Source organism: Acomys russatus, chromosome 31 (genome assembly GCF_903995435.1).
Source record: "Acomys russatus chromosome 31, mAcoRus1.1, whole genome shotgun sequence".
NCBI lineage: Eukaryota > Metazoa > Chordata > Mammalia > Rodentia > Muridae > Acomys > Acomys russatus.
Window position 1 is genome coordinate 27855818 of NC_067167.1, and position 24465 is coordinate 27880282.

General features: G+C 35.9%; 1 protein-coding gene across 10 annotated transcripts in view; it reads left to right on the forward strand.

Moving 5' to 3' along the window:
* The window catches only part of Ppfia2 (PTPRF interacting protein alpha 2), a 419795-nt gene that overhangs the window by 248186 nt on the left and 147144 nt on the right, over positions 1 to 24465 (forward strand). For 9 of the 10 annotated variants that reach the window (XM_051139910.1, XM_051139912.1, XM_051139916.1 and 6 more), the window contains 3 exons: positions 7476 to 7577; positions 19103 to 19267; positions 24205 to 24279. In XM_051139910.1, coding sequence (XP_050995867.1) covers positions 7476 to 7577; positions 19103 to 19267; positions 24205 to 24279 — 342 coding nt within the window. The remainder of the gene's footprint in view (positions 1 to 7475; positions 7578 to 19102; positions 19268 to 24204; positions 24280 to 24465) is intronic. The other variant, XM_051139913.1, reaches the window with a different exon arrangement.

Genomic DNA, 24465 nt, shown 5'->3' on the forward strand with positions numbered 1-24465 from the left:
CAAGTTAAAAATTAAAAATAGTAAAAATAATAAAAATAAAAGAAATGCAATCCATTTGTGGCTAATATCTCAGTCTCCTAGTCTTAGTATTTTCACATTTATGAGTCTTTAAGTACTTTCCACTGACCAAGGCTGTGATCAGCCTAGGTCTATGAATAGAAATATAAATATTCAAATGATAATTTGACAACATGACCAACTAGCAAAGTACAACTACATGGGCCTCTCCAGCTATAAGCTTTTACCAGAATTATAGAGTTAAGTACAAAACTCCTTCCTCTGGAGCAAGCCTCAAATTGAATCAGAGTGCATTAGTCATCGCACCCTATATCACTGAAGCCACTACTGCGTTAGTAGGCACATCTTGGCTAGTAGGCCTATATTGTAGCACACAGGGTCTTGAACCAAAGAATACCATTGATGCCTTTTCTCCCACACCAACCTACACATCAACTTCTGTCACCATGAAAGGTAGCCATTATGTCAGAAACACCCAAGTCTTCTGAGAGTGCCATGGTCCACATGCGCAGGATAATTCCAAACAAGCTCATGAAGGCAAAACCACAGTGGGCCGTCAAAAACCACGATAAAGTACCAGCAAGGGAGATAATTTGACATACAAGATCAAAAATCAAAATTAAAAAAAAACTATTTTTTCTGTAAGTGTTGTTTACAACCAATTTGTGTTCATTGTCTACTCTCTGTGATTCAGGATTCAAGAAGTTACAGAACACTAGCCACCTGTGATGTCTGCCTATATCTCTCCATATATGGGCTACTGACTCACAAATTACAGCTCACAGAGCTAAGTGCAAGTAGGATACAAGACACATTTCAGTGGGAGGACAGTGAATGACTCATGGCAGAAACATGGCTCTATGATTAAACAGCCTGGAGCTGCCTGACAGCACCACTGTTTGATTTCAACAAACATTCATATTTTACAAGAGTCTAGTTGCTTTGATTGGAAGGTTTTGAAAACAGAAGTTTAGCAAGTACTCATGGAAATATCTGTCATTTAAAAAAAAAATGAAAAGAAAAGAAGGATTTTTGCAGCTTGCTCTGGTAGTCAGAGGCGTCTGTTCCAGCCCCCATATCACTGGGCTATGTTGAATAATCTATTATGTGGTTTTATGGAGAGGGTGAAAACTTCTGTAGTTAGGATATGTAAAAATAATCAAAAGGCACAGAATATAATTTGCGTAGAGGTGAACTATCTTTCATTTTAATTTGGGAAGCCTTGCTTATAGAGTTTGGTTAAATCTCGAGTCAGGTTGTGCCTGTCAAATTGCATTATTTATGCAAGTGATTTTTCCTTCTAGCTATCTTGCCTTGAGCTGACCATGAGACATGGTTGTTTTACACAGTGATTTTGGATGACAGTTTTTCCTGGACTTATCTGAGTCTAGAAGGCAATTATAGAAATAGAGGTCATCAGCAGAACAAAGTCTTACATAACATTAATGCAAACATATCTGTATGTATTACATATATGTATTTCATATAATGTATAATATTGCTGCATTAACTTATATAAGGCAAACTAATTGTTGCCATGAAATACTTGAAGACACTTTAATTCCTAACAGTTTTAAGGACATAGTCACTCTGTTGCATTGTTCTCATCTCTCTAATGTTTTTATTATCAATCTATTCTACAAAATATATCTTCTGGTTTGTATATGTAAATTTATGTGCAATTATTTCCAAGAAAACCACTGAGAACACTCCACTTAGCATTCCAGACAAAACCAATCACTGGAAGAGCCAAATATTCAAGAAGAAATATGAAAATATAGTAAACGGGAATGCCAAAGTCTGATGGAAGACTTTGTTAAATATTGTAACTGTATTGGTGTGTTGCTTTTCACATTCCTAGGAGACACATTCTCATAGCAAACTACTTGTTCGTCTACCTCCTACACTTTCTCTGTCCTCTTTTCTACAATGTATCTGGACCTTAGGTGCTGGAGTTGTATTGTAAATGAATCCACTGAGATTGGCTCCACAATTAGACACATACACATATGCATATGCACACATACATACACATACATGTGCATTCACATATGTAACAACACTTAGAGTAAAAAAGAGGATATGAATTTGAAAATAAAAGAAAAGATAGAGGGATTTTGGAGGAAATAAAATGTTGGCGGAATGATATAATTATATTATCCAAAAATTAATTATTAAAGTTAAAAAGTATTCATGTTTCTAATCTATTACTGGGTTGTCATATCAGTATACATCTGTGCTATAAACTCTTCCCTGAGATCTAGTTTTTGAATGGCAGCAATGGTTGATGAATAAAGTACTTATTTCTGGCTGGGGAGGCTGTTGATAGTGTTTCGTGAACCTGATTCTCAGCTTACCCCTTATTTTCCTTCTTTCTTCTCAGTCTGATGGGCCCTCATGTGTCTTTAACTGGTCTTTATTTAGATGTATAGCTGACAAAGTAAGACTAATGTGGGTTTGTTAATTAAGTGACTCACCCAAAGAGAGAATGCAGATTTAATTGAAATGTATAGTGTTAAACTTGTCATCAAGATGAATGAGTAAATTTCCGGAAATTTCTCTGGGGACCACTTGGATCATGGCCTGGAAATAGGTTGAATTCCCATCTTCGCATATAGTTTCTGAGTAGTTTTCTGAAAGCAAGGACTTGCCTGCCTACGTTTTTAAACATTTAGTAAATGAGAATGTGTGTGTGTGTGTGTGTGTGTGTGTGTGTGTGTGTGTGTGTGTGTGTGTGTGTAACAATTAAATCACAGGCAAACAGACCAAATGAAGTCAAGAACGTAGAACAGTTAACTACATGTAAAATTGGATATCAAAATAAGATATAAGGAGAACATACATGAAGGTAGAATTGCATCTGTTGGAGGAATCCTGGCAGCTGCTGCAAATGGGCAGGACGGAAAGAGACCTGAGATGCAGAGAAGAAAAGACTATAATGCTGTGTCTCCATATTCCTCCTTCTTCTACTCAGGCTACTCCTAGAGGCTATAAATAGGCACAGTGAGTGAATGTCCCTTTTCCAAGGTGTGGAGGGACCAAAACAAAACTGATTCCAAACACTAAAGTGGTTATGGACCTGGGAAAGGTGGTGTGTGCCTGTAATATCAGAACTCAAGAAGACAAGGAAGGAAAATATGTTCTTGGGGCCACCATGACCGACATTTCGAAACCCTGTCTCAAAATTAATAAAAACAAGAGAAAACCTAAGTGATGACAACTCATCAGACTAAGGGTTATAATTTGAGATATGTGCAGCTAAGACATTCAAACTATGAATGGCTCAGAATCACCTTAGTTCAGATGCAAATACACAACAGGACAGCACAGTTATAACCCAGGGCAGGTGACCTTTCTTCTGGCATGTGATTGACCTGAGGAGATTGATGCTATTGCTGATACCTCCACATACTGGGATGGGTCTGGCTAACATTACTTCCTCCAAGCTATATTATACAAGTTTTGTCATTTATTTTCTCCAAAATATAAAGGCGACATGATTAGTAAATTATATAAAATATACAAAGATTTTAAGCATTACTTTGGTTTAAAAGTAAAATTACATAAAACAATAGCTTAAGGGAAGAATAGAGGATGGAGCAGAGGTATGGAAAACTAGGGTAATCAACTGAAGGAGAGGCACTCTGTAGTTTGTACCGTTCCAAATACATGTGCCTTAAAAGTGGGAATACACAGAAATGACAAGGCTTGTATTTGTATATGAAAAATGTCACTGTCAAATTTTTAGAGATACTAGTGGGAAATAAGTTGTTTTATTTTTGTTTTTAAAGAAACTGACAGTCTAGATCATGAGTCAACTTTGTGTGAAAAAGGATAAGTGTGGCTAGAAATGCTCACTTTAGATCAGAGCGTGGTATGAGTGGCAAAGGGCTGGGTGTGTATAAACATACCAATGGTGGCCACTTCTTTGATGTTGTTTGTGCAGCACCTAAAACAGCGCAGTGCACACTGAATGTTCAAAGGCGTGTGTGCACAAGTGATGCCAAGACGGAAAGGGCCCTACTCCTTTCAGTCTGAAAGTATATTGTAGCATTGTGTTTTGTAGATTCTAACCACTCTCTTTAAAATTCCAAGGAAAAACATCTACTGAACCAAAATAAACTTGTTTATTATACAAGTAAGAAATTGCCAAATTACAGTTGGTGAACCAAATAAGCAGTCTGGACAACTGGGTCTTCTGCTGAGACACTCCTTGTATCCTAGTGCCTTAGAGAAAGCTTGGTTTCTTCTATGGACCGCTTTGACGAGACTTTCCAAAATATGAACCAAGGTTTAGCATTTACCCTTCATTGACTTCGCTTTCTCACAATACCCTGTCATGTGTTATACTTTTGAACTCTTCTTTTTCAAAGTGGACATATGACCTTGCATGTGCTACTTGCCAACATGGGGAGTTACTATATTAGTTTACTAATTGCCTATAGCTATGACTATGGACTGTTGCCAGTTCTTGGTCACAAGGGTTTGGCTCACAACCATTTACATTCTCAATGCTATTTATAAATTTCCAATGGCAGACCATATAGCATATGATATTTCTCAAATCCATCTAGCTATGGATTTTCTTCCTTCAATTCTTAATAAATATGTTTAAACAATATAAGCTAAGGTTCCCTAGACAAGAGAAATAAAATAATCATCATATGTGCTTCTTGAGCAGGGCTAATGTAGTACTATCAATTCAGAAATGATAAATCTAAAAGAAGGAATCACTCAGAGCTGTAGGTTCACAGTGTTAAAAAATAGAAACTATTTGTATTATTGCTTCTCCTTCTACACAATTTAAGTATACGGGTCTTCATTTATGTTAATGTTCTTCATGTACAGCACAAACAGCATGTCATGTTTTCATGAGAAAGAGCTTAGTACAAAGGCAGGCAAACGCCTAACTTTTAGGCACACTGAACAGCTACTTATAGAATTCATCAGGACAAGAGAATATCCCTTGAATACTTTCTTGAATTCTTGAAGTTTCCAGGCAAGCACCAATTACACACATGAAACAAGAAATATCAGACTATAGTATCACTTCTGTATAGGGTAAATGTCAAATAACATAAAAAATATGATAGCAAAAGAAACAAAGTATTATCATTTATTTCATATTAAGGTAATTATAATGTTCTTTGAACCTGCATGATGGATAATTAATATTTTTAAATATTATTTCATTACTAACTAATGTCAATTTTATAAAATAGTTAGCCATTAATTTAATTTTACAGCAGTACTTATTGTTTGCTTATTATTTGTCCATATTCTAGAAATTATGCTAAGCCCTAAGTCTATGAAAACAACCTTCTCTTACAAGCTCATATTAAGTTACTATACGATAATAAAGCAAGGTGATGCTTTAATATGAATAAGTGTGTGAAATGATAGTGTTGGAAATAAACAGTGGAGAATGCAGATAGTTAGAAATAGATGTGGGAAAGTCAAACATTCTAGAAGGTACAATCTGCAAATCTTCTGAAGTGGAGGCCTCAGTGTGGGTATCACCTGCACTGCTACAGTACACTCACTGATATTAAATGATGTTATCACAGGCATAACACTTTGGCAGTGGATACTGAGTTCTTGAGAATGATGGAAATCACTCAAATATGAATTTGGTGTACTGTGTTAAACAAGGTAATAAAACTATCTCTAGTCCTTTTTTTTTTTTTTAGCAGTTCAGTATACAACATAGACCATGGTTTACAGGTGGTGTTGTGTAAATATCGGATACTTAGATATATGAATTAATGTACAGATGGATGCATAGATGAAAGGATGATTCATAAATGGAGAGATGATACATTTGGTAAGATTGAGTGAACAATTTTCACAAGATAACTTTCATCTTTAGCTGAAGTCAGTGCATCCAAAATCAGAGTTGCAAGGTTATTAGTGGGTCACTCTAAGAGTGTGTACATTTGAACAGGTTATTCTCCAGTGTGAAGGTTGGTCATTCATGTACTGAAGTAGATAAGATATAAAATAGTTCATTCAATGTCTAACTCCAGGTACAGAAATGCACAGAATAAAAGTGTCTACTACTTAAAATGGTAATTCTGATGTCTGTTTGCATCAAACACAACTTTTGAGAGATTCTCAAGTATTGTATGATTTATCCTTTAAAACTTAAAATCTATAGCGGTTGTATTCCTTGGTAGTAGAAACCTCTCCGAGTTTTGTGAGTTTGAGAAATATGCACATTTCTCAAAGACTAAGGGAAGAACAAAATAAAAGGGAAAGCTTATGTCAGAAGAAAATGGATGAACAGAGTGAAATCATATTCTGTGGTATAAATGACCAATGTGTACAGCCACCTCCAGCAGTGATTCAGTATGTACTTCTTGAAAATGATCTAACTTCTTTAGGTCTCAGTGAGATTTTCATACCACATGTGAGGTTTATTTACTTTCCTTTCTGTTGCTGTGACAAACACCATAACAAAAAACAAGTTAAGGGAGAAAGGGGCTTATTTGAAGTTACAAATCTTTGGTCACTGTCGTTCAATAAGGGAAATTTAAGGGAAGAACTCTAGGGAGGACCCATGGAGGAGGTTGTTCATTGGCTCACTTTCTGGCTCCCTCTAGATTTCACATACAGCTCAGGACCTGCCCAGGCAATGACACCACCCACAATGGGCTAGACCCTCCTATATTTATTAAGAAAATCAAGGCGATCTCTCACAGACATATCCATAGAAAAACCTATTAAAGGCAACTATTTATTAATTGAGATTCCTTCTTTAGGTGATTCTAGACTATGTCAACCTGACAGTATTAATTAGGACATGAAAGCTAATGAAGCAATAAATAAAATATAAATTTCTTGAAGTTCTTGCATGTTTAAGAATTGAGCCATTATAACATTGATTGATGCGATGTATTACTTATTTCTATAAAACAATGTTTCTCATTTCATAACAACAGTAATAACGAAACAATGGGTGCAGATAAATGTTGGAAGAAAAGTATAAAAGTGTTAATCAATATGTGTGATATCTGCTTGAGTTACCACTCTAAATAACAGCACATTAATCAGAGCTGTGTGTGGTAATGGTTATCTACTTTACTCTGTGTGAAACTTATTATAAATGAATCAATCTGGAAGGTTATAGAACTTGATCCCTGATGCAGTCAAGCTAAGTGTTCTAGCATTAATTTACACTAACAAAAAGCTCAATTTAATGTGGTACTTTTGAAATATATTTGATAAACACATATAAGCAACATGTTATGCAATCATAAATGTCATGGGAGAGTGTTTGTTGAAACCATGGATCGTGAGTGTTTAAGTGATAGCAGTCTGCCTTGATCAGCCAATTATATGAGTTGTCTTAATTTTTTATTATTCAATATTATGTCTAATATTATTTTGTTCCTACTTGAGGTTTTTATTTTCTATATTTCAAGTACACCTTTAAACATTTTTATCCCACCTTGTAGGAATTTGCTGCACTGACTAAAGAACTGAATGCTTGCCGGGAACAACTTCTAGAAAAGGAAGAGGAGATCTCAGAGCTGAAAGCTGAAAGAAACAACACGAGAGTAAGTGTTAGCCTATTTCTTGGACGTCTGTACAATCTGCTATCATGTACCAGCACACACTTTAAATGCTTGCAGAGACTTGAAGAGTACTCTGAACAGATTCCAATGCACAGTCCGTTACTTTGAAAAGAGGAAACCATGGTATAATACCCAAAATAAAGAGAAAGGAAACCAAAATTACAGGCTGCACTAAGTCTCTCTGTTGCCCCACTAACTCTTCCCATTCCTCCTGGTCTTTACTTCATTGTCCTTTAAGAGGAGTTTAAGCGATGGGCCTGCTTTTGACTCACAGCTTATTCTAGCAATGAATTTACTTTAAAAAATAAGAGAAATAAGTTCAGGCTGGAAAATATTGGGAAACCCTCCACAAATCAAGAGACGTTTACCAGGTTTAATTCTTTAGATGGGCTGAGATTGATAGTTTTAACAGGCATTCTAGTTTATGATAAAATGTATTTCAGACACTCGGCTCTTGGACATTCCTGTACATTGTCAATCAGAGGATTTGCCATGTAGAATAAAGTTCAGAATATGATCAAAGATGATGTATTTTTACAGACCAGAATAAAATACTACAAACTTTCCTAGAATATATAACTAATTATATTGCCCAAAATTTAATTTAATCTCATTGTTAAACAAAAGGAGAGGCCTCTTTCATATCGTCATAAATGCAACTCTACTATTAAGAAAGACGATGTAACACTAGGTACCATAGTCTTCCTGAGCTAATCTTCTGCAAGTAAACTGTGATAAGTAGCCAACCTATTCTGTGCCCAGCCTTACAGTGTTATAAAAATGCCCCTTTGTGGACACGGTTCATGCCTCAAGTTACAGGTGGACTTGTATGCATGCGGGTCATACCATCAAACTAATGTCTGTCTTTATTCATCAGGATTTGATTGTATGATGAAAAGAATTCTTACATGAGCATTGTGCTTGCATAAAAGCTTTGATGAGCCAGTCACATGGATTGCCTCTGTTAGGGCATCACAAGGCAGTTTAGATCATGTGATGAAATTTTTGGGTTTTTTTTTTTTTTTCTCCCTGATTATCATCTTTCCCTCTTGATTTTTAAAGTAGTACTACATTTCCATGCAAATTTATGTATCTCTGCCATATTATTAATTCTGCCCTGTTCTGTTACTTTGAATTTTAGTATGTTAATCTCCATTCCCTGTAACAGGGCACAAATGTGAAAGTAGAAGAGTGAACATTAAGGAGCTATTTACCTTTAGTTTTATTTCCAATGAATCCTCATCTGAAAAAAAAATACTTCATACCATCTTCTTAGGTACATCCGTGTTTCTTCTATCTATTTCTTTTCATTCTCTAGTCATGTGTTACTTTATACCTTCCCAGGAAGAAGAGAAACTTATTCAAATGTATCAAAGGTTACAGGGAGTAAAATAGAGGATTTGAAAGGTCAGGAAATGTATGCAGCAGCTGTGCCATTGGCATAGAGCCATGAGGCCACTGGGAGAGCTACCCACATTATACCTACTCTGGATCTCAAAGATGTATCAAGGCTTAGACAAAAATGTGCCCTCCCAAGCCAATGCCTGCTGTGTGGCATACGTCATTCTTTTAAAACTGTCACTTATTTAGGACTGAGGTTTGTTTTAGTAACCACATGGTGTTCCTCATATTAAGACCCGAGTCTACAAGCATATCTGGCTATTTATCTGAAAAGGATCACAAGAGTATGGTGAGCTACTCTGAAATACCTACTAAAGCCGGAGAGAAATACAAGCTTCTTTTCAGGAAAACAAATTGAAGCTTTTAATTAGAAGCAACATTAATAGCGACTAATATTAGCAAACTTTTTTCTGTGTTCTTTAAAAAGTAATATGAGGACTTTATTGTTGCAAACAGATTTCTGTAGTCTATGGAAGATAAAATCTTTATAGTTTAATGACTGCTTAGGTTACATAATACTTCGGAACTTGATTTATCAAAACAAAAATAAAACTGCAGGTCTAAGATTCAAACATATATTCCTCCTCACCCCTCATATCAAATATGCAATGATATAGATATAAGCCTATCCTTCAAATAGTTTTATATGGCAGTATCTTTATTACATGATTATTATGGTCTTGCTGTGAACACCTATGCATCACTACTGGAAAGAGGTCAGCAATACAACATATCTCCTTCCTTCTCACAACTAGAGGGGACCTGTTGGTGTGTAGTTGTAAGTTTAACTGGAAAAGAGTGTTCTAATTTCTAGGGTTCTGATGAACCTTTGGACCTTTCAAAATTAGTGATCTAGCATCTAGTTATGAATTGAAATAAACAGCAAAAAAGACAATGCACAAAGTGAACTGTTAGATACGGTGAATCTTGTGAACTTGGACTACCATCTAAAACAGCAAAACAGAATACAGTCTACATTCTGGTGGTTAAGTAACTATGATACCATTTACCACAATTCCTGTGATAGATAATGAAGTTTAATATACCAACTTATAATAAAGCAAACATAATATTTAAGATTAATTAAGGGCAGATTGTTCTTCTGAAGGCTTACATGGTTACCCTGCCATGGTGTCACAGTAGTTTCACTCTCTCTAAAGGCCACATAACCCTGAGCAAAGTAACACAGATGCAGCCTACCTCTTTAGCAACCATGGGTTCTATATTTCAGAAATTTTGTTTGCATACAATTCCAAAATAGTATTTAATGACAAAGAGAGTTTATTTCAAATTTTGTAATTCAGTTCTAATGAATTTTAGTAGTTGTGCAGGAAAATAATGTATTTATTCAGTAACTACTGAAATTTTTGGTCATAAATAATTTTGTCATTAAGGACATGCCCAGTTCAGCCAAGAACTGAGCGAAGGATGATTTCAAAGGTCAGCTTGTTCTTAAAGCCATCTGCTCCCCAAGGAATTAAATAGAGGTATCCAAGCAAACCATTACAATGCATAATTATATAATGATATATATTAAAACTTATAATTAAGATTTATAGAAATATAAAAACAAGTCTTATTGCTTAATATTTCTATGTCCTGAACAAGTATCTATTTACCCCTGATAAGGATTTGACAACATCAAATTAAGGATAACACCAAATACCAACTTAGAAAACCATTGAGTTTTGTTTGTTTTTGGTTTTTGTTTCTGCATCGTATTACAAGAATAAGGAGTTACTAACTGGAACAGAAATAACTTAAAGGCAACTGCGACTTCAAAAGCCTACCATGGGACAGAGCATTGGTGACAGTTCCCAAAAGCTAGAAACCTGAAACACATTAAACAATTTACACACAGATCAAACATATTGGAGAGTGTCTTTTCCAGGCAGCTCAGATGATCTGACTCTTTTAGGCAAGTCAGCTGGTCTCAGTTTCTGTTGGGTTCGTGTGTTGATATCTACTCCTTTGAGAATTTCTTCTAAGCTGGCCACATATCTAAAATCTTCTAGACAGATCATCTTGTCTGAGAGTGTCTCTTACATACACTTGAAGGTGGTGTGGCGGCCAACTGAATGTGGTAATGTTCAGGGACTTCCTGGAGCCTTTGAGTTTTTCACTTTCTGAGCAGGAAAGAATGTTTCACCTCCCTTTAGAGCATTCTGTGTCATAAGAAGCATTTCTGGTTTCACTCAATGATAGAGTGTAATTTTTAAGGCAAATGAGCCTTTTCCTTCCCCCAAGTTTCTTTTTGTTGGTGTTTTATCATATCATCAGAGAGCAAACAAAAACTATATGACATATATATTCTCCACTTATTCCAATATGATAGTCAGGAATATATATTAGGAAGATTGAGTTTGTTAAATAATTTTTGAGGTGAACTTATTAAGTAGCCTGAGCATGGTAGCCATATTAGTATATTTTTATTAAACATTTTAATAAAAACAAGTTTAAATCACTTTCCTCTTCCCTATATTCCCTCAAGTTCCTCCCATATGCGTGCCTTGCAACCCTTCCCAGGTTGTTGAGAGTTGATGACCTCTGCTTTCCTATTGTTTTTTATTCTACTAAATCTTTTTAGTGTAACTTGTGTATATATGATTTCAGGACTGACCACTCTGTATTGGATAGCCAATCAGAGCGCTCCTTCCTTTGAGGAGAGACTAATTCTCTCTCTCTCTCTCTCTCTCTCTCTCTCTCTCTCTCTCTCTCTCTCTCTCTCTCTCTCTCTCTCTCTCTCTCCACATCAGTTGCCTGTCGTTCTTTTCTAGGATTGTGACTGCAAGACTTCCCCTCTCCATGTTAGTATGCCTATTGATTTTACTCTTGTGCAGATCTTGTTTGGGCAGACATATTGTTGAGGTATCATGGGCATGGCTTCTCTGTCATTTCTAGGAGACACAACTTCATAGCATACATACGGGTTCTCTGACTCTTAATTTCTTTCTGCCTCTTATTCTATGATGTTTCTTGAGTCTTAGAAGTAGGAGTTATTTTAGAAACAGATCTATTGAGCTGAAGGGATCAAGAGCTCCACAAGAAGACCTACAAAGTCAACTAACTTGCTCCCATGGAGGCTCACAGAGACAGAACCACCAACTGAAAAACATGCATGGTCTGGTCCTAGGCCCCCGCACATATGTAGCAGATGTGAAGGTTGGTCTTCATGTGGGTCCCCAAACAACTGGAGTGAGGGGGCCTCTTTGACTCTGATATCTGCCCTTGTATCCCATTCACCTAACTGGGCTGCCTTGTCTGGCTTCAGTGGAAGAAGATGCTCCTAGTTCTAGAGTTACTTAATTACCAGGGTGGGTTGGTTCCTCTTGATACAAATTCTCACCTGCATGAGCTGTCAAAGTAGTTTTGACTTGCATTTCCCAGATAGCTATGAAATGAAACACGTCTTTGTTTCTTTGTTTCTCAGCCATTTGAGATTCCTCTATTGAGAATTTTGTTTACATCTCTACCCCATTTTAATTAGAATAATTTTTGATATTTAGTTTCTTGAGTTCTTTATATATTTTGGGTATTAGTCCTCTATCAAATGTGAAGTTGGTAAAAATTATTTTCCTATTCTATTGGCTGTAACTTTGTCCTATTGATGGTATCCTTTGATTTACAGAAGCTTTTCAATTTCATGAGGTCACATTTATTAAACGTTGATGTTAGTGCCTATGATACTGGTGGTTTGTTTGTTTGTTTGTTTTTCAGAAAGTTGTCTCTTGTGACAATTAATTCAAGGCTATTCCCCACACTCTCTTCTGTCAGGTTCAGTGTATCTGGTTGTATGTTGAGGTTTTTAATTCACTTGGACTTAAGTTTTGTACAGGGTGGTTAATAGGGTCTATGTGTATTATCCTACATGTAGACTACCAATTCTATCAGCACCATTTGTTGAAGATGCTGTCTTTTTTCCCAGTATGTATTTCTGGCTGCTTTATAAAAAAAAAAATCAGGTGTCCATAGATGTGTAAATTTATGCCTGGGTCTTCAATAGATTGCATTGATCAATACGTCTTTTTATAATACCAATACCATGTGGTTTTTATTACTGGAGCTCTGAAGTACAACTTGAACTCAGGCATGGTGAGACCTCCAGCACCTACTTTATTTTCTCAATTGTTTATCTATCCTGGGTTTTTTTTTTTTCATATGAAAATCACCCTTTCATGGACTATAAAGATTTGTCTTGGGATTTTGATTGGAATTGCATTGAATCTGTAGATTGCTTTTGGTAGTAGCCATATTTACTATGTTAATCTTACCAATCCATGACAGTGGGAGATCTTTTTATCTTCTTCAAATTCTTTCTTCAAAGACGTGAAGTTTTTATATTACAAGTCTTTCATTTACTTGGGTAAAGTTACCCCCAAGTTATTTTATATTTTATTTGAGGCTTTCGTAAAGGATTTTTATTTTCCTTATTTCTTTCTTACTCTCTTTGTCATTTGTATAGAGGAGGGATACTGATTATTTTTAGTTAATTTTGTATCCAGTCACATTGTTGAAAGTTTTTTATCAAGTGTTGTAGTTCCCTATTAGAGTTTTTAGGGTCACTTTTTATACTATCATATCATCTGCCAATAATGATACTTTGACTTCTTTTTCAAGTTTTATACCCTAGATCTCCTTTGTTTCTTATTGCTCTAGCTATGACTTCAACAGACCAAAAACCAAGCAACAAATAGAATCCTACAACAAACTGAGTCTTATCTTTCAAATGGAAGAGAAAGATTTGTTCACAAAAGAAACCATAAAGACTCTTTCTTATACGCTGTGATCCTCCCTTCCTTTTCCCTTGGAAGCTTCCTAAAACTCCACAGCTTCCCAAGGCTGTGCTATCAAATCTGTGCTTGTTTCCAGTGCCACCAGCTTATTCTACAGATTCACTTTTATGGCCACCACAACCCTCAAGCCACTGTCCTCCCTTAGGCTTTTCACAGGCCGTGGTACTTTCTTCCCATTACTTTTGCCACGTCCCATGCCATCCTGGGAAACATCGAAATCTTCCTTTTTTGAAATGTACACAACAAAAACCATTTGATGGATCTGGTTTCCTGTCCAGTGACTATCCTTAGTTGAACATCTTGTCGATGATGTCCTTACAATACCTTTGACAGACTTCTGGATGGCTCTCTGCCTCTCTTACAGCATCAAACAACTTCCTCTGGATTTTGTGCCCTTAACTCAATGTTTCATGCAGGAATCCAAACTTTCGTTTTTGTCTTGCAAGGAATAAATTCTATAAATGTATACCCCTTATATATATATATATATATATATATATATATATATATATATATATATATTTTTTTTTTTTTTTTTTTTCATTTTGGTCATAGGGCATGCTGATAGTATCTGCTTTCCCGAGCACTAACTGAAGAATTTCTTCTGTAGTTCTGTAGGAGTAGGTGCTTAAAACCAGAGTGTTTGATTCACCTCTTCCAGTACTTTTCTTTCTGGAAATTTGTAGTCTTGACTTTGATTATTTTCTCTTGGGATGCAGGTTGACTGTAGGTCTGTTCCCTGCTTCTCTTCAAATGTTCATTTCTGCCTCCATTACTGTCTCAGTTTCAATGTAAGCAACATTTTTATCTTCCAGCTTGTTGACTAATTATATCTTCATGGCATCTCCAGACAAGTATGCTAATCTATCCCAAGTGATTTTGTAAGGCAGAGGTTTGCCCCAATATATTCTCAAAAATCCCTTAATCTGTGTTTTTCTTTAGTTTTCCCAGTTTTATTTCAATAGCAAAGGCTTAAATTGGTCAGTTCCAAAGCTTTTTACTGGGCTTTCAACAGACTCAGAGATGAAATAATTCAGAATCACCAATTCTGAGCCCAGTAACGAAAGCCATTTCAGAGAGAAGAAGAAGAAGAAGAAGAAGAAGAAGAAGAAGAAGAAGAAGAAGAAGAAGAAGAAGAAGAAGAAGAAGAAGAAGAGAAGAAAAGAAAAGATCACTGGTCTCAAATTTTAACACTAGATTTGGGAACATTCAGGTTTTGAAGAGAGGTTGAGAGATGAGTTGGTTCTGGAACTCTTGGTTTCTGGTGCTTGGAACTGCTTTTGTTCTCATCAGTTCCTTTGTGGGGGTGCTTCTGTGTCTGGCCCTCTTCCTCCTTATCCTTCTGAATTCCTCATCTTCCTCTCTCCTTGGCACTCTTATTCTGCTCTCAACATTCCCTCACTCATACTCCCTTCCAGCCATGCTTTCAGCTTTCCCAGGAACACTGTTTGCAGGAGCTTCCTTTCCTTAGGCTCTTGAAGTCTTACAACTTCTTCTTCTGACTCACTTTTCCCTCTTCAACACTGTCATCAATTGGGTGTCCTGTTCCTTGTGCTTGACCTCTGAGGCAAGGAGCATGAGCTGCTGAATTCATCTGTTCCTCTTTCACTCTTTCAGGATCATAGTCTTCCTCACTAGCTACTTGTTATTGGCACTTATCTTCCCCATAGCCAGAATGTTATGTCCAATCTTACATCTTTCTAGTACTAGTGTTTTAATTAGTGTGGTCCACTCTTTGAGAATTCTAGGTTCTGAGGCTATTTTGGCTGAGATAATTGGCCTTTTGGACATATAACTACGTATTTTTGTCTGAGGTGAGTTTCTTATCTGTAGTTGTGGTAGATTTTTGCCTTTACTCTGAGGATAATTATCCTTTTGGACATTATGGCAACGACATTTTTTGTCTTAGGTGAGTTTCTCTGTTGTAGTTTTGGTAGACTTTTATCTTTATTCTGAGGGTGACTCTGTTCTCATGTCCTCTTTTTGTTATATCTTCCCTTTATTATTGTTTTCCCCTCTTCTGTTTCCTTCCAAATTCCAGATATCTTGTGCCCCCTTGATTTTTAGTAGCCTTGAATTTTACCATGATGATAGTTTTTAAATATAGCGTGTAAACCCAGAAAATAGTACAGATGAGTCCTGCATAGCCCACACGCCATGTATAGCAATCTCTGGTACTAGGTGCCAGCTAGATGTAGTTAATGCAGAAATACCCAGATCGGACATTTTATCCCGGTCTTTCTACTGATCTCTATTGGCTTCTTTCCTTATATAGTCCCAGTACTCTAGGATCACAAGTTAGAAAGCTCGTACTTAAAATGAAATCTGGAAAGCCTTCTTTTCCTAAAGTTTGATATATACAATTTCATATTCTTCTAAAAATTTTGGGCCCAGAAAGAACTTTATGAGAGCAGGACATGATAAGGAGAGATTTTGTTAGGGGGCATCTACTTTCATGAAAAATTTAAAGATCCACAAAAACAAAAGGGATTGGCCTCATCTGCGAGGCAAGTATAATTACCGGTGTATATGGCCTCCACATATTCAAAACTACACAAATGTCACTTTGTCCATGTCTCCTGCCTTTTGTGGAGTATTATGGAAGCATTTCCACACAAGACTCCTGATATTCATGAGGATTTACAATGTTTTATAATTTAGTAACCCCTTTTATATCGAACTATTGTCTTTCTTTGAAATAACATGTGCACTCTGAATGCTCCTAGCCCTAGAATTTGCAAAGTTAAACTCTTCCACTTCTTTATTTTCCTTCGGTGTAATGCAAAGCTTCAACCTTACTTCATTGTGCTTGTATTCTTCATGTTTTTTTTTTTTCAAAATACTCTTTGACAGCAATGACTCTAGTCAAACGTCTTGCTTTCCAAGACCCAGCCCTTGAGGAAGTCATGGGTGACTTAGCGTTTATGTAACTATCTTTCTCCCATTTAGCATAGAAGACATTTTAGTTGCTTATGGCATTAATCAGTTACTTACTTCAGCAGTCTATCCAGAACACATATCCCAAACATCCAGTTCTCTTAAGGGAGATCCTTACAAATATATAAATTGCTGCTATAATAGTTTGTCTTTTATTCACTCAACAAATATGAATAATCATGAACTATGTACAATCTTGTGAGCACTGATGATTCAGAAGTGAGCAAAGTAGAAAAAAAATAACTTCCTTTCCTTGTTGACATCATATTAGCGTTTGGGAGGCAATGAGTAAACCTGGATAGAAATGTTCGAAAGGGGCAAATTCCAAGTGGGGAGAACAAGCAGCATCGAAAGGACTTGGAGAGGCCTGTTGAGAAGCGACACTTGGTGAAAAACACGTAAGAGATTTCACAGTGATAAGGCCATGCGGATTAACTTAAAAGAATATTTTAGGTTTAAAAAAAAAGCCTGATGTAGTGAAACAGATACCTACTATTTTACAAACCTAAGCAAACTCCACACACAAACGCTGCAACAAAGCCAATGCAGGTTATGAGTAAGAAAAAGATATGAGTTCAAGTAACGCATACTCCACTTGGACACACATCTAAAGACTATGACTTTTGCTTTGGCCAAATGAGAACACATTAAGGACTTGAGCAAAGCACAGACAGCCTAGGCTATCCTTTAAATTTAAGAGTTTGGAGTAATGGCCTTAGGAATGAAAGGATGAAAATGTGAGTTCCAGTTAATAAGCTGCTAATTGCACTAATTCAAGAGGACATAATGAATCCTGAAATCAAAATGACCATAAAGCTGCTGAAGAAACTGACTGTTTCCCAATTCACTATAGAGTCAGGATTCCTTTGCAGTACCCATGGATCAAAATGAACGCTGTCACACACCCCATCAGAAAGCGTCTAACTTGCAAAGATGTATAAAATTAGTAAAAAGCTGTGTGGTTTAAAATAAAACGAAGGCAGAAAATTGTAGTATTTTGGCATTCTATGTTAGGAAAGTAGAATTTGCAGTGTGAAGAACTTCTGTAAATAAAACAAAAGATGGTGCTGATAAGATTTAGGAGCTTTTAGAGACAGCTGTCTCTGGTGGTAGAATAGTATTTCATTCTGTTTCATCAAGTTAACATTATACCATATGCTTCTCACCCTATACAGGCACTATGCAGTGTAAGACCCACAAATATTAACTGAATCTACACACCCCCATTTACATTTGGGGAAACTGAATAGTCGTAAAGTTTGTTTCTGTATGCACACCACCCTAGCTGAAACCCGCATGCGCGTGCGTCTACCCACACTGATAAGCCTAAGCGCTTACAGCTCAACTCAAAAGACCCACACTCTGTGCTCAACTTAAAAAACTCAAGGTGCATTTCCTCCTGCTGGTGTTGGTAACTGGGCTGCGGCCCAAATACACAGAGCATCAGAAGGCTGGTACCTAACTGTGGAAAGGGGTCTTGCTCTTGTGGACTTTACACCACAATAAGCAAAGAGAACACAACCATGTGGGGGAGGGGGGGGAGAAGTAAACATCATGACATAGGCTGACGATGCCCAAAGGACTCATAAAATGTATTTAAATTATTTTGCACTTGTATATATTTAAGGGATAATGCTGTCTAATAGCTAAGCCATTGGCCCGTACACATCTCTTCATGTCTTTGACTTCATTGATGTTAAACATGTGGTGTGTGACCCCTTTGGGGGTTGAAGGACACTTTCTCAGGTGTCACCCAAGACCATCAGAAAACACATCTATTTGCATTACAATTCGTAACAGTAGCAGAATTATAGTTATGAAGTACCAGTGAAAATAATTCTATGGTTGAGGATCACCACAACGCGAGGAACTATATTAAATGGTTGCAACATAAGGAAGCCTGAGAAACACTGTTAAAAGAATATATGACATTCCTTATTTTTCAGTGATTTGTTTTTTTTTTTTTTTTTTTTAAAGATTTATTTGTTATTATATATACAGTGTTCTGCCTGCATGTACACTCGCAGGCCAGAAGAGGGCATCAGTTCACATCATAGATGGTTGTGAGCCACCATTTGGCTGCTGGGAATTGAACTCAGGACCTCTGGAAGGGCAGACAGTGCTCTTAACCTCTGAGCCATCTCTCCAGCCCCTTCAGTGATTTGTTACATGACTGAGAGCAGTTTGGCTTTAACGTGTTTTATAAACAGGGAGCTAACTGCTTGGTGTTTGTTTTCTGTTCCCTGTTGTATTTCCTTGGGTTAGCATGGGCACAGGGACTGTAAAACTTGTCATAGCTGAAGTTAGATTTCACAAAATAATATGTTGGTCAGAATTATTCATACAACAATTGCATTTTTTTTCTTGATCTGACAGCTGTTACTGGAGCACTTGGAGTGCCTTGTGTCCAGGCACGAAAGGTCACTAAGAATGACAGTGGTGAAACGGCAAGCCCAGTCTCCCTCCGGAGTGTCCAGTGAAGTGGAGGTTCTCAAGGCTCTGAAATCTTTGTTTGAGCACCACAAGGCCTTGGATGAAAAGGTATAGTACAGATGGAAGATTTCAGGATGGACTGTGCTTCCGTTATTAACTAAAAGCTCCATATTTTCTCACAAATGTATAAGTAAATTAGGCCAAAAGAACACTTTTGAGCTATAAAAAAAAAAAAAAAAACAGTTTAAAATTCGGTGACTGTTTTTGGATTGACAGTATTCATGACCACATTCTTTTATTTATACCACTGAACGTACAACTTGTCAGAATTACACCCTACTATACCCTTACATCCCTGGTCCACGGGGATATTTGAAATCTAGTTTTATATAATAATACGCCGTCTCTATCTCTGTTCTGCCCTCTCCCCATCGCCCTCTCTCTGAAATGCATGTTAATAGATGCCATAAATTTCACAATAGCAGCAGACCAGTAAGTGAAAAGTCACATGTATTTTGAAGTGCAAATTGGGCAGGCTTAAAATTTTAGACATCTATATTTGAAGCCTTCCATGTGGCAGTGCAGCTAATATCTTAGTTTCAAATACACATGTTGGCAGTTTCTGCCTGTGACAACATAAGGCATTAGAAGGAAAACTCATCTTTCAGTCTTTGCGAACGTAGCTATAAGCCTCTCTTAATGGCTATTCATATAAGCTCCACTGGCAAGCATAAGGCAATCTGGAGATAATATCCTTTGGAGATTAGTTAAGGTTTATGACACAATTTCAATTTTATAAAAGTTCAAAGAAGTGATTTTAAAAATTAAAAAATGTTAGGATTTAGTATAGCTAGAACTGGGGCACTTCATTGTGATATATATGACAAGTTCTGAGCATTTTAATGAATTTTAATTCAAACTAGGAACTATTGCGGGTTTATTTCTAGGGGTTGAACATGCAGAATTTTGCTCCATTTAATATTTATATACTTATATATTATTGTCACCAGTCTTTCAGAAGGTTCTTAGGGCAGAGGATTATGTGAAATATCAGTACATGGATAACATTAATTCTGTCTTCTAGATTGTTAAGAAGAAGTTGTGTGCCATTTTCATTTTGGCTGTAAGAGGAAAAAAATTCATAAAAATTTTGAAGACAAAAACACATCATATAAATAACCATGTTAAGTACAATATTAAACAATTATACATTTTTAGTTTCTACTATACTTTCCCTTTTTAAAAAGCATACAATAATAAAATTCTGCCAGAATATGTGTTTTGTGTCAGCATCCTTAATGGATTTGTTACAAAAAGTGAGATGTTCTTTTTGTGACTAAAGGGTTCGGAGTCCTAAACATTCATACGTCATGGATAGGTAGTTTCAAACACAAGTGAAGAATGCCTCACACTTTCACATAAGTACTGTCTGGTTTTATTGGAATGCCAAAGAAGTTAGAAATGAATCATATCTTACCTAAATACTAAATAATGAGTAAAAGTAGTTATTTTTAATCCAGGGACAGATATTTTGCAGGAGCAACACCTATGGTAACCTTGGTCAGTAAGAGAAGCATGACCTTTCCAGTGGAAACAACTCTATTGAGTGATTTAAAGAAATATAGCTGGTTGATGTGTGATTTTTTTTTTCAATGTTTCCTGTAAGGGCTCAGACATCTTTTAAGAGAGTGAGTGTTTATAGACCAGGGCAAAAATTAACAAGTACTTTTAAGACAATAATCTGGTTGTGTGAATACATTTAAAAAATATAAAATAATTATCATAAAGAAGTTCTATCAGCTTAGGATAACTAAATGAAATGCTCTCGAATATAGCCCAATTACAGTATTTATACACTTGCCACAAGTGTCATAGATCTTGACAAATTCATGAGCAACTGACTTCATAAAATGCCAACGTTTGGTAAAAGTTTGAAACTAAGAAGTTGAGCTTCATAAGAAGCTCTCAGCTTCTTATGAAAATGGGGTAGTCTACATACACAGGTGAATAAATTAATAATTAACATCCTAAACAAATGCTATGGCTATAAAAGTAGAGAGAAACGGATAAGAAAATGTGCTTAATTATGCCTCAGGCAAGTAGACATCAGATTTTAACATATATAACTCAAATCACATCAAATGTATATATGTTTGCACATATCTCCCAATTATAACTTTATAGTCAAATATCATAGACTCATACTGGACTTGTAGTGTAGGAAAGTTTCCTCACATTTTTTCTATTTTATAATCAGTAATTACTACAGTCAAACCCTACAATTCCCTAATTTCAATTTGTAACATTCACCTTTTCCATCAGTGTCTTCATTGGGCAATCCATTTGTCACATTAAGGGACCTGTTTTCTTTTAATCTTCTGTGATGAAATCATCATCTTGAAATGTATTTTGAAAAAAATTCACTAAAAAATTTTCATATCATTTAAAAGAAAACAAAAGTTATTGAGAAACTACAAATTGGTGGTAACCATGTGCCTATATAAAAACAATACAGGTTAGAGAAAACCGCGTGGCAGCACTAGTTCAGTCCAGTGAGAAGAGAAAGGGCCGGGGTAGGGACGGCTGCCAACTACAACTATGTACTTGTTCTTTGGCCCAAAATTGAACAATTATTGTTTTTAATGAATATTATATCTACCTAAAGATATAAAAGCACATAATTCAACAAGAAGCATGTTTGTTAAAATGTAACTTGGATATTCTGCCAGTACAATGACCAGGACAGAGCAAGGAGTGAGAACATTTGTGCTACATATGTGAGTTTTCTTATGATACAATAAAGCCAACCAGATAAAAGAAGATAATCAAATTCTCATCCTTGGATTTATGCTCTTTTCTTTTCCTTACAAAGATTGATAAATAAGCATTTCACTCATTGAAATTTTATCTGAAGTAGAGACACAAGGTTAATAATTAATCATTGATGCATTCTTTATAGATAGTGGCAAGAAAATTTTTTTTCATTCATAATATTAATTAAAACTATATTTAAATTGTGTTTGTTTTCATATAAAGATGGTTTTCTATTCATTGGTTTTTGATTAACATATTCTTATTCGTCAAAATACTTGCAAATTTATGGAGAGATGATAATTCCTTATTCGCCTTTCTTGACAAGCATTCATTTCTTTTATTTCTTGAAGTGCTTAACTTGTGGTAAAAGAAATCAGTAGCTAAGACTGCCAGGCTAACAGAAATAATTGATAAGATAAATTAACCTACAGTACAGCTTAAATGTAGACAATCTTTGTTCAACTCTAACCCTAAATTAGGAACAGTCTAATATAGCAGCATTTCAATGAAAATGTCCTTTAACCCCTCTGTGGCACCTGATGTGTGACCTGATTAGTGTGGTACACAGGAAAATCACTGAATATACTTAGACATACCCACTTGGTCTCATCAACCAAAGATCACCAGACCCCTTTAGAGAGACCCACTGAATAGTACAGCCCTCCAAGTCAAATCGCTGGGCATAGCAAGCAATGTCATAGAGCTAAATAGAGATCCTATGCAGAGGGTTTTAATGCTAAATGCTATTTTATTTTGTACTAATAGTACACCAAAACTTAGAATGTAATCTGTGTTTGAGAAATACTTCAGCAGCTAAATATACAGCCATCTGGCTGTACACACTAGTATAATATAATATTAAAATGAATGATTATGACTATTAAATTTGTATTTATCCTTAACATTAAAGAAATAATACCTGCACTTTTTCTCACATAATTAACAAGGGGGAGTTGATTATTCCAATTTTAAAATTTAACAAAATTCATATAAAATTATTGTAATTTCTATATTTTGCTTATATTCCTACTTAAACCTTATGTAAAAAATAACAAATGTTAAAATATATAATTACATAACAAAATTAGTGTATAGAAATATAACTATAACATTAAAATTCAAAATTATTTAGAAAAAAATTTTATAAAATTTCTATAAGAAATATGTTAATATATAAGTAAGCAAATATTTGTGATGAACTATGTCTCAAACCTATGGTTTATTGACTTTTTATGTAAATTAAACTACTATAGTCATTAAGTAAATATTTACCCAGGGTATTTTTGCCTTTAGTAAATGTAATATAAAGTTTATATATCAGTGGAAATGTAAAATAATTTGGGACTTGTAGTTATTTCATTTTAATTTGGTTTGAGTTTTGCTTTCCTTTGAGACAGGCTCTCATTCAGTCAACGGAGCTGGCCTGTAACTTGCTTCCATCTCAGTCTGGCCTTTGGCTCACAGTCTTCCTCAGTCTTCCCAGTGTTGGAAGTTGACTGGCACATGCCACCACACATAGTTTTAATTTTGGAAATTGTCAGAAAGCATACATCAAGAAAAAAAAGTTCTGTGGATTTCAATTACATGGGAAACAATTTGAAGACATCACTGCTTTTAAACTAAACTGTCTAAAAATTTTTCCTTCGTTCTATGAAATGCAACGCCTTTCCACGTGGTGTCTGGTTTACAAGGGAGACAGGGGGCATGGAGGAATTCCAAAATCATTAAGACTTTGCAGTTACTCAAAAAAAAATTCCTATCAGTTCTCAGTTTCCAAGAACGATTTACTTTTAAACATCACATTTGAAGGAAGGCACTAAACGCCAAAAATAAAGTTCACTTATTTTAAAGATTTATATTGCCTATTTATCTTGCATAATCAGTGGCTAATATCCAAGGATATCGTGGTGATGCTTTTGAGCCACGTCTCTGCTTAGTACGACTCAGAGACTGTAGCAAAGCCAGTCAGTTTTCAACCCTGTTGGAAGGTCTATCAGCTCACCTCCAAAAGGATTTGTGACAAGGACACCCCTTGAAACAATGATGCCTTTGAGGTGACAACGTTTTTTTCTTCATGTTGTTCATGCCAGGTTTTAAAATCATTCTGGAATCTTAGTGCTGCGAATGCTTGAACAGTTTGACCATTTGTCTCTGATGTTAATGATGGCTTGAGCACAGGTTCTTATATTTTGGGATGTACATTACTGCACATATTTTGATTTTTCTTCTAGGTAAGGGAGCGACTGAGGGTTTCTTTAGAAAGAGTCTCTGCACTGGAAGAGGAACTAGCTGCAGCTAATCAGGAGGTAACACGCCACCCTTTCCTCATTGGAGGCCCACGATTACTACCATGCTGGCCCTTGTGTTGCACGTTGCTTTCATTAAATCTGTCATGAAATCAGTTCTGTTCTTTCTGGGTTGCTGAATGATGCCCACTTAAATGCGTTGCCAGGGGCATGTTTTCTATTTCTGGCTCTTCGGACCAAAGAAAA